Below are 12,167 nucleotides of genomic sequence, written 5' to 3'. Positions count from 1 at the left end.
TTTTTAGATTGATTTAGGAGAGATGGAGATGAAGAGATTGAATGAATTTAAGGGTGAAGTTAGAGTTGTTTTTTTTAAGGGATTTTGATGTGATTGTGGGGTGGATTAGGGAGTGAAATTTGTGAAAGTTTCTCATCGAATTAATTTATGTGACATATTAAAAAAATTAATAGATAAAAAAAATTAGATTATCAAATTGTCCATGATATTAAAAGTAATATAAAATGATATTTAAATAATTTAGAATTTTTTTTTTAAATTTGATTGAATGAATAAAATTATAAAAAAATTATTTATAAAGAAATAAATAATACAAATAGTGTGGAACGGTGCAATGCAATGGAGGACTGAATCGTTCCAATGGAGCACAAAATCATTCCAAACAAAGTGGAATCGTTCCAAGTGTGTGGAATCTTTCCATCCTTGCTGGATCGTTCCAAGAAACCCACGCATCACATGGAATCGTTTCAATGGGTGGAATCGTTCCAAGCCCTATGCATTACCACTTGGCATTGTTCCAATATCGTTTCAATGGTTAGGGTGCTTAATCTTCTTTGTCTTCTTCGTGTGGCTCACGATGGAGCTAACACTTCACTTGCACATCAACAACAACATCCATCTTTACCATTGCCTCGTATCCTTTTCCAGAAACACACCCACACCATGACAAATACATGTATACATGCTCAAGCATCTTTATGTTTGCTCAAGAATCTCATCGCACTCTCAAGCTCCACTAAAAGCATGCAAAGAGTGTCACTTTTAATTGTAGCATGTGCAATAGGCATGAGGGTAGTTTAGTAAAAGCGACTTCATCACCCTCAAATCGCACCATATAGAGGGGGATGGGATTTCAATGAATCTTGTTAATCATTGCTTGCAATCATCCTGTATCACTCCCAAAGGAATACAAACATTACCTGCTACTCCTCGCTTCTTACTCCTTGTGCATAGTACATTTGTGTAAAAGAACACAGTGTAAGTGTTCTTCCTCGCTACTCTTCTGATTGAAAAATCGAGATCATAGGATTGATCATGGCGACGAACTTTTTAATTTGAACCGATCAATTTTTTTGCTCGCGTAAGTTGAGTTTCAACCCTTTTTCTTAGTTTATATTTGTTTTTTGGTTGCATGTGAGTCTTCTTGCACTTGAATGCGTCTTTTTAATCATTAGTATGAGTATTTGTTGATCAGTGATCACAACAGTATGTCTTGATTGTTCTTGTGTTATTGTAGGTATAGATAGAGCATCACGTGGAGTTAAAAGTGTTTTGGGTGTCTTGGAGTTTGTTAAACAATTTTAACAGGTAAAGGAAATTAGTCTTTATTTGTTTTGTAGTGTTTTTGATAATTTGATGAATGCATGTTGATGATTGATTTGATGTTGGGAATGAACTTTAGTTGATTTTGATGAATTAGATTTATGGTGAGCTTGACTGATTTGACTTGTATGGTTTGAATGTTTAATTCATAAATTTTTGCTGGTTAGGACTTGGTTTTATGTGATTGAAAGAGTTTAGAATCTAAGCAATTGAGCATATTGGTATGAGCTTCCATGTTTAATTTTTTTTTGAACCAATGAATTGTGAAAAGAGTACCAATTTGATCAATCGAATAGGTCCAAGTTCCCCAAAATATAATCATTGATACGATGTTGAGCGCCAGCCTCGTTGTGCAAGTCAAGAGCATTTTAGCTCTATGTTGTTGAACACCAGTTTGTACCGCTAAGCGTCGTAGGTTTGCAAATACTTTGACGTTGAGTGGCATAAAGGCATTGCAACGCTGAGCGCTATCGTCGTTGTGCAGGTTTGGGAGCATTTTAACTCCAGGTCGTTGAACACCAGTTTGTACCACTGAGCAGTAGACAGACACTGTTGAGCGCCAAATTTGTACTGCAGGTCTGAAGCATTTTAACTTCAATGCCATTAAGCGCCACCTTTTGCGAGAGGTTTAGCACTGAGTGCCATCCCTAAGCACTAGTTTATGTTTGATCCTGTTTTCTTCTTTGGTTGTACCTTATATATGTTTATGACACTTTGAATTGTTATTTAATTAAGGTGAAATTGTTCTGTGAGCATGTATGATGATGATGGTGACTAAGGAATTTCACTAAGAAAATCTTTGTAACTTTAGTGTATGCATTGACGTATGGGTTTCAACAAGGTATCTTGAACTCTAATAACCATTCACACTAATGTAGAGTAAAATAGGTTATGTAGTGAGAGTCGTAGGAGGTTATAGTCATTGGACTTGCTTGGTCCTAGGAGCGAAGGAGATTAACCTTGTGAGTAGTAGGGTGATAACCCCTTTGTTTATGGCTCTACAAAGCATAAATACTACTACTACTACCACTACATGTGCACGCCTCCAGTGAATTCCTATGTCAAGGGTATGTATCCGGATAATTAAGTTTAGAGTTATTTGTTTTGTGTGCATATACATTCCTTATATTTTATCCATGCTTAGTTGTATACATATAATATGATTTATTGGTTTTAGGTTAACTATTTTACATATTAGCTTAACCTTTCGTGTGCTTTGTATTTCTTGTATTTGTTTCTCTCTTTCTTTTGCGATGATCACCTTACCAGTGTGAACAGATGGAGATGCAGGTTTAGAGACACCTTTAAAGTATGAAGAGCCATTAGTTAGAGTAATAGGAGGTCTCTGGGAGCATTAGTAATGGTTAGCCTTTGTGTAAAACTTTGTTGGTTTAATATGTTTGTATAAATGTCATAATTTTATGGTCTTTTCTTTTATAAGATCGTATTGATATATTTTATACTCTGAATTACCTATTTTGAATACTATTATGAAGTGACCTATTTTATTATGATGTTACAATAGTTATTAGACTATTATAAAAATAGTTTTCTTTTAACTCGAAGGAAAAAAAAAACAATGAGTGGTAACAAGATCCAAACAAAGGATACATGTATTGAGTAAGAGTTTCTAAGTTTTTTATGATAAGAAATGTATAATCTTACATGGTTTTGAATTGAAGGAGTCTATAAATTTGTATTGTGACAATGCATCAATAGTTTATTATTTCTAATTTTGTTCAACACTATAAAAGACAAAATATGAAAAATGATAAAAATTTCTTCAAAGTTGAAGTTTGAATAATTTCTTTTTTATTACTTCTAATTTTGTTCAACATTATAAAAGACAAATTATAAAAAATGATAAAAATTTCTTCAAAGTTGAAGTTTGAATAATTTCTTTTTTATTACTTCTAATTTTGTTCAACATTATAAAAGATAAATTATGGAAAATGATAAAAATTTCTTCAAAGTTGAAGTTTGAATAATTTCATTTTTATTACTTCTAATTTTGTTCAACATTATAAAAGACAAATTATGGAAAATAATAAAAATTTCTTCAAAGTTGAAGAACTTTGAATAATTTCTTTTTTGTTAGCCAGGTCGAAAAGAAAATTAATTGGTATGTCAAAACAAAACCATTTAATACATATTCTCAAAATAAAAAAATAATACTGACTATACACATCGTCTTATTACTTGATTTTTTAAATAACACATAAATTCAAAAAATATAGAATTCTCAAAATTAAAAAAATATTCAAATTTTCTCAAATAACTTTTTAAGAAGTACATTATTCTTAATTTTTCATTTTGAATGAAAATACGTAGGATAGAAAGAAAGATCATTCCTTGTCAAGCTCACAAAAAAAATCAAAAATATTTTCAAAATTTTACAAATAGTTTTTTAGAACTATGAAAACATTAATTTTTCATTTTAAATGAAAATATTTAGGAGTAAAGTTAATCCCTATCGAACCCACAAATTTCAAAAGACTATTTTTGTTTCTTTTGTGTAGTTTTTCATTTTCATTTTTGGAAAAAATAAACATTAAAAAACCACATCATTTTTTGTATACTGAATTAGAGGTATGTAGACATCCGCTTAAGGGTATTAATACCTTCTTTACATGTGTAAACAATTCCTGGACCCAAAATTTGGTTTTGTAGACCATGTATTATCTTTACGTTTTATTTTTGTAGTTTTCCATAATAAACTAGGGTGAGAATGTAAGACCCTCTAGGGTGTTACAGGGAACTCCAAACTATATTTTTTTCTTTAAATTTTCCTTTTTTTTGGTTCGTCATTCCGTCGCGATTTCAGTTGTGATACATGACGATTTCGCTAGGGATCGAACCCAAAATATCTAGTTACTTTTTAGTTATTATTATTTTTATTTGTCGTCCTGTCATGATTTCGGTTGCAACATTAGTAATTTGGTCTCTATATTTATACATCTAATTCATTTTGGTCCCTATATATTTACTAAAAAATCTCTATTTTTTTAAAAAAGACTCAATTGATATCCCATTTTTGTTAGAAATATTCAATATGGTTTCTATGTTAATTTGACATTAAGGGAGTCGATTACATCTCGACCCCACCTAGGGATGAGTACATCTCGACCTCAACAAAGGGACAGGTATATCTCAGCTCAATCCACCTCTAAGCTTAAGGGTGCAAACCTACATCCTAGTACATTTGGGCTTAGGGGTACAGACATACATCCTAATACATATGAGATAAAGCATACAAACGTACATCCTAGTACATATGGGTTCAAGCATATAGACATACATCCCAATACATATGGGCTCAAACATACAAACGTACATCCTAATACATATGGGCTTAGGCATACAAGCGACATCGCAAATGGAATACATGACTGTACGAGTGCATTCAATAATATGGGCAACATAAGGGAATGTAACAGTAGTTACGGTTACGATAGGGCATCCATGGGATTTATTGGTATTTACGAAGAGAATAAAAACGATTACAAAGGTAATGAAGTCATGATTAGACTTAGGTAATAAAAAAAAAGGTTTAGTGTCCAAGGTAAGGGATCTATCTTTGCATTCAACTTTTACTCACACCTAAATTAGAAGTATTATTGACTTGAGCTCGAAGTGCCTATAGGTACCTACCCTCTAGGAACATTGCTAAGTAGTAGTTTAGAGGAAACCCTATGAAGAAGAGATGAAGGATTGAAGATTTTTGAGGCAACTCGGTTTCATACATGAACACATTCTTTTGAAGTGCCATATATCAAAATCTAGATCATCATTTTCTACTTGAAAGGTGTCACACGTCAAAATCTAAAGATTCTAAGATAGAAGATGATCTAGATTTTGACAAGACAGTCCTAAACTTTTACATGTGAAATTTCCAAACGGTGTTAACATCAACTTAAAGAGGCAGATTGATTCTTTTTACAAAAATAGAAACTTAATTGAATAAAAAATAATTATAAAAACCAAAATGAATTACAAATCTAAACATATAAACCAAATTAATAATTAAACCTAAATATTTATTGGACTAAGTGCAGGAGGTACTAAATCAATTTTTTGTTTGTAAATATTATGTATTAGTATAATATTTTTATCTTTTTAGTTTATTTTTTCAATATTTCTATTTATAAGATAATATAAAGAAGAAGAAGAAAAAACCCTTATATATAACATGCTCTTCTCTGGAAGTAGAGATGACAACGGGCCGGGTCAAATACAAATACTGCAAACCCGCAACCCGACCTACAGTAGAGAAATTCACTTGTTATCCGTCGGGTACCCGTTTAAAAAATACTTGCGGATACTCAAAAAAAGATATTTTATAATTTTTTAAAATAAAATTTAAATAAAATTACAATAAAATATAAAATAAAATAAAAATTTAATTTAATGTAATAAAATATATCTTAAATTTTAATTTTAATTAAATTTAACTAAATAAAATATAATTTTAATTTTAATTTTTTGTAGTTAACATAAAGTTGCTGGCATAGATAGTATAATACTCGCACCCGACCTGTTTATGAAATATTAAAATACCCGCTACTTACTATTCGTAGATAATAAATATCCACATGTATCAACTATCCGCCACTAATTTTATCTGCATATAGGTGCTGGCAGAAGTATTTTGTCATGCCTATTTGAAAGTAAAAGTATTCTCTTTGAAGATTTTAATAGTGTTATGGTCCAAGATTAAATCCTTTCAAGCTCTCTCTTTCCTTGACATAGAACAATTAATTATGTAGATTTATTTCCTTTTGACAAATCTTAAAAATATTTGAATTATTTGAAGTTCAGTAGAGCTAATCAAACAGAAAAAATATGTATAAACCTAATTGCCATTTTATAATTCGTGCAAAATGGTAAGATTCATCTCTCATGATATATAACATGTAAAGATTCTATAGCTATGAACCCTAAATTCTAAACTTTAAACGTTAAAGCTTTGAAACAAGAGCAAAACACATAATCTCTTCATGTATAGTGGAAGCTAACAACAATTAATGACAAAAAAGAAATGTAAATATATACTTGGAAACCTCTAGCAAAAATTCTCAAATCCCATATATTCATCGTTTTGAATCTTCAATATCATGTTTGATATTCCAACTCCACCTATAAACAGGCATATTAAGAACTTTATCAATAAAAAGAGGACAAAAGCAAACACTAGGCAAGTATCAACTAATGGAGACAGAAAAAACACTCACCCAATGCAATTGCACTAGCAAATATTGTGAAGGCCAAGACAAAAATAATTAAAGATGCCCTTTTGAAGATGTTAACAAGCTTGTCAATGAGATGTTGTCCTATGAATGCTGCAATGGCAGCCACAAGGGTGAGGAAGAGCGCTGCCAAACAGTAAGAAAATGAACATAAATTACTTGAAATCCATGTTTCCTTTGAAAACCATTCAAGAGAGATTTGAAGGGTAAAATGTGAAGTTTAATTTCACCGTATGGAACTGGAAAACGGTTCAAGAGATAGTATTGTACAACTGACAAAGATGCTGAGTACATCATTCCAAAAGTGGCTGTGGCACTTGCTACCTGCAAAATCATGAAAGATAAGATAGAATCGGCTGAAAGTGCATCTTCTGTCTCACATATCTGTATCCGATACTACTAACTATTACACATTTATCATGTTTTTAAGAATTCTTATACAGTTTTTCAATATACATATATGGTATCTTATTATTTTCAAATTAAACTTATTGTTGTATCATATATAATCCAGTACATATATCGTATCATAAATTAGAACTCACCTGCGGAACAATTTCCACTTCTAGAAATAAAGGACCCATGACAAATCCAGAACCTGTACCAAGAAGTCCACCAACAATTCCAGCCAGCAGAGAACAAATGCCGGCTAGAAATAGATGGTGCAATGGCCAATGTGTGTGTTGACCTCCTGCAGATTTCCCCTTATACAGGGCTCTAGCTTGATACAAATAAAATCCTACAGTAATTGGTATCTACAAAACAAAAGTGGTGCCAGAATATAGTAAGCAATTTCCACTTTCCCACATTTGAGATCAAAGTCTCACTGAATATGCAGTATGTTCAATTATACAATAGATCTTAGCCTCTTATGCAGATTCAGTGATATCTGGCACAACAGAAAAAGAAGTGATACTAATTGGTTTACCTGTGACAAAGTAAGTATCCAGTATCTGACAGAACAGGAAGCTACCAAATTCTGTCAAAAGTTAATAATCCCTTTGAATGGTTAGTTGAAAAAACTACACCAGAGAAAAAGGAGGAATGGAATTTTAATTATTCTAATTCTACCAGAAGGAAAAGAAAATTACTTTGGCAATCTGTAAGATAACAAATGCAAGCCACACCAAGAAAATAAGTACAAACTCCTTCCAATAGATGTTGCCAAGGAAGCTCACCTGCATGGATATACCTTCCTTTATGGCATATAATAACTTAATTTGATAATGTTAAGAAGTGAATTTTAAGTCTAAGTCAATCTTACAAATCAGACTTTGATACCATGTTAAAAAGTTGACTGTAAGTCTAACTCATTCTCATACAATCGATATCTAAGGTTAGATTTGTACCTAGTTATATACTCTGAATTGTCTTATTTCTACTCGATATACCAACCTCAACTTTTCTAGAATCCTTTGCAGCCCCTTCCTCTGCACAACCTGGAAGATACTTGTACCCCTCTTCGTCACTGCATGTTGCTGGAAGAGAAGGTTAATGGCATATACTTGGTTAAATTGTAGGATTATATTGAGTCTGTTTGTTGTGACTAGATTAATTCTATATTTGAGAAAAAAAAAATCATAAACCCACCAGTAGACTCTGAAAGTTTGATAGTTTCCTGATATTATTGAAACGAAATGGTGGATCAGAATCAGAATCATAATAGTGCTTGAACATGTAGGTTGTGTACTAAAGTGCAAGGTAATGAACCCAAGATTTTTGTAGCATTTACCTCTTTCATTTTGGTTTCCTTTTTCCATGTCTCAGAACCATTGAAGAATGCCCTTATTGATGTCACTGCATGGACCGAAACAGCAAATTAATCACATTACTGAGTCATATTTTAAGCAATGTACAAAACTTCTATGATTACCTAAACAGAGAATTATTAGAAGAATAGTGACCATCCAATCGGCAAATATTACACTCAAGATAACTCCTATGCTGATTCCAAGCATGAGAGTGGGTTGGATAAGCAGCATCAAATCATAGTCAATAACAGGTTCATCAAGAGTGGGATGTTTCTGTTTCAAGCAGAAAAATACTGCTGAGATAGCTGCACCTGTGACCATACCTGAAGCAAATGGACAAACAGTATTAATGCAGTGAATTTAAATCTAACTTAACCCTACAAAATGGTCTCAGTATATACTATAATTTGGTTTTATCTTTATTTCATACGAGATCTTCAACAGTCAAAACCGGTTTCAGCAATAGACTAGTCTATGAACAAGTAGTTTCTGAACAGATAGATGATTGCAGAAAGAGATAGAGAAATGCTTACACTTTGAAATGGAAACTGCTGATTTTGGATCAAAGCCAAGAATCAGGATTAGCATTGGCACAAAGATGCCACCACCCCCTACTCCTCCAACACTTCCAAATGCTGCTCCCAAGATTCCAATCAAGGTTCCAACAACAATTCTCCAGCCAAATTCCATTTCCTATTCATAATTCAGTAATCAAATTTGTTCTTTCTTAATCTCTGAAGTTAGACAAGTAATATCTCCTTACCCAATAGATCAACAGAACAAGTTCATCTTAACAGTGACATATCAAAATCATCATATAAGTGTTACTTATCTTATAATGCATAAGAGCATTATGTTACAATGAATTAAGGAACAATGTAATGTGATGGATGCAACTTGCAAGAACTTACTGGCCACACATGTTGATAACCCAAATGGCTCCAAATGATTTCCAAGGCTTTGATATGGTAAGAAAATGGGTTTGATTCATTGGTCCTAGACACTTCAGTTTTAGTGCTTGCTTTAGCATAGATCAAGACACAGAGCAGGAAAAAAATGAAGGAAAAAATAAGCACTTTTCTCATGATTGATCACCCAATTGCTCCAGCAAAAGTGGAAGGAAAACCAGAAGAAAAGAAGATGACTGATATGCTATGCAAAGAAAAACATGTACGATATGTGTTTTATAACTGTGACAGCTAAGAAATGTATGTTTCTTTAACCAAGGAAATTGGCATGTTCTTAATGAGTTACACATTACAATTTTTAATATAGAAAAATGATTGAGTTTTGATTTTAGTTTTGTTAAGAAAAATTGTGTTCATATCAACTAGGATAGTTTTGTTGAAGAATTATCTCCACTAATGTCAACTGAGCAGCATTGCAAATTTTGGAATTATTAAATGTGTTTAATATTAAAATATTAAAATACATTTTTTTATTTGATGATAACTGAATTATTATACTTAAATAAATAAGAATATAATTTAATAAATTTAAATTTTTTTAGCTAAAAAAACATTTTAAAAATAAAAATAATAAATTGAATATATTTGAATATTTTGAAAATTAATTTTCTATGAAAAAAGAAGAGGAAGTATATTGAATAAAAAATTATTGTTCTAAAACTAAAAAAAAATAAAATTTGAACCTTGTAACTATATTCGGAGAAATGTATTAAAAACTCATTTACTAATATAAATTAGTGTATTTTATTATTTGTAACAAAATTCGATAATTAATACTTATTATAAACTTCTTTCTCTTCCAAAATCATATTTTATTATTTGTGACAAAATTTTATAATTAATACTTATTATTTTATCTGTAATTTGACATCTCCCTATTTGTTTATTGTCAGTTTCTCATTTTATAAGGAACTTCTTTCTCTTTCAAATTTAAATCATGTGGCATAATAACTTATTGTGAATGTTTTTCTTTTCTAAATTTTTTGCATTGTTATAAATGTACGTTTTATGTTTTATGTTGTGTAATCTTTTCACTACAAGTATACTTTTTTATTATTTATTTTAAACTCTGATATGTTTTCCTTCTTTGTAATTAATAAAACTATAGATTGAAGGCATAAGAGAAATCGTTATTCGTATTCTATACATAGAAACAAAACATTTTATTGGAATTACACAAAAAAAAAATCAATCTAAATTTAATAAGAAAATTGACTATAAAAAAATATATTTAAACTTGAACATTATTGAGATTGTTTAGACTCGGATAAGAATAGAGCTTTTGAACGATTGGTGTGACCGTCTCAATTATAAAATGATAAAGTGGCCTACAAGCCGGGAGTTAGCAAATTCTGATATGTTAAATTGACATGGAATGTGTCTTTTGGATTGTTCCAAGGGTCAGCAATGTTTTTTTTTTTTCATTTTTATTATATCCAAATGTATTAACTTCAAGTGTTATTTATAGCTCTCTTACTATTTTAGTTAAAGCTAAAACAAAAAGAAAAAGAGTTTAATAGTTTTTATTCCCAATATATGTAGAGTTGATTTTTATCCCTTAATTTCTTTTTGTCCTCAATTTTAATTTTATTTAAATAATTTCAATGTTCATCTCAAACCCATTTTCTTTGATAATGCAATTTCATTTCAAATCTTATGGTGTGTTTGGATGAGGCAATTCAAGAGAGTAATTCATTTATTTGAAGAATTTGAAATTCTTTGTAATGAAATGCTTTGTTTGGATAGAGAAATTAAAAAGCATTTAAAAAGCATGCATTTTGTTGAAGTATTTCAATTAGCTAAATTAGAAGAAATTCAAATACTCTAAAAAAATGTGGAATTTAAAAAGATGCTCACTCAACCTCACACTCTCGACTCACTTCCAAACGGACTTGGCAAACCCGACAACCATGACACGTCGGACAGACCCGATGACCCAAACAGACTGGGTGACCTGATGACACATACGAGTCGGGCGGGCTTGACAACTCAAATAGGTCGGTCAAGCCTGACAACCCACACCGTCCGGGTGGGCCTGACGACCAAGATGGGTTGAGTGGGCTTGACGACCTAGTGGTGCCAAGCTGGGCCAATGACCTAGCCAGGTCGTGCCGGGCCAGGTTGACGAACTTGACGGACACGACCGGCAGGTATGGGCCGTCAGGCTTGTTTGGATCATCAGGCCAACCCAACCTATTTGGGTTTTTTAGCCGACCTGGCCTGGTTGAGTTGTCGGGTTAGACCAATTCGGCTGGGTAGTCGGGTCAGTCCGATCCATCTGGATCGTCGAACCCGTTTCTAAATTTATCATGAACTCAAAACATAATTAAGCCTAAAATAAATACTGTAAAAATTAAATTTTATCTCACAAGAAATTCAATTGTTTTTTCCAAACAAGAAATTGAAATGTAAGGTATTTTAATTTCTTTATCCAAACAAGTTATTTAGAAAATGAAGGAGATTTAATTGCAAGCAATTCAAATACAAAGCATTTCAATTTCTAAGTATTATTGAAATAGTCCATCCAAACACAAGGTTAGAGTTCGAAGGATTACCTCAACTCTTCGTTCTCATAAAGTTCCTTCTTTGGCACCATGACACTCTGCTCACTACCTTCGAAGTGGGCTTTATGTTACCATCTAGGTAATTCAAATGTTGCTTTTTCGAGCTTCACTTGTGTTACCTCTTAGCGTTTGCTTTTTAGGGTTTGGTGTTGGTCAAGTAAAGACCTAAGATATAATACATCTTTAAGTGGGTTGCATTCCACATCCTCGGGGTAAGCTTTTGTTCGAGCTCTTTTAGCTTGTAGGCTCCATTCTAGAGGGAGTTTGTAATGTAATACGGTTTGTCCCAGTTGGGTGCAAACTTTCTTTCTGCTT

General features: G+C 31.9%; 1 protein-coding gene across 1 annotated transcript; it reads right to left on the bottom strand.

Moving 5' to 3' along the window:
• Positions 1 to 6,175: 6,175 nt before the first annotated feature.
• Positions 6,176 to 9,505, bottom strand: LOC114195481 (sulfite exporter TauE/SafE family protein 3-like). The gene is made up of 12 exons (XM_028085969.2): positions 9,232 to 9,505; positions 8,854 to 9,013; positions 8,443 to 8,643; positions 8,302 to 8,366; positions 8,160 to 8,187; positions 7,965 to 8,047; positions 7,661 to 7,747; positions 7,498 to 7,548; positions 7,115 to 7,324; positions 6,800 to 6,893; positions 6,555 to 6,695; positions 6,176 to 6,459 (listed from the first exon to the last, which is right to left on the bottom strand). The coding sequence occupies exons 1-12, from the start codon at positions 9,403 to 9,405 to the stop codon at positions 6,386 to 6,388; spliced, it is 1,368 nt and encodes a 455-aa protein (XP_027941770.1). The 5' UTR covers positions 9,406 to 9,505; the 3' UTR covers positions 6,176 to 6,385.
• Between the last annotated feature and the right edge of the window lie 2,662 nt (positions 9,506 to 12,167).

This window comes from Vigna unguiculata, chromosome 8 (genome assembly GCF_037176805.1).
Source record: "Vigna unguiculata cultivar grain cowpea cultivar isolate G323 ecotype 2 chromosome 8, ASM3717680v1, whole genome shotgun sequence".
In the NCBI taxonomy this organism is placed as follows: Eukaryota; Viridiplantae; Streptophyta; class Magnoliopsida; order Fabales; family Fabaceae; genus Vigna; species Vigna unguiculata.
Note: the sequence above shows the minus strand (reverse complement) of the source record. Positions and strands in the feature narration are given on the sequence as shown.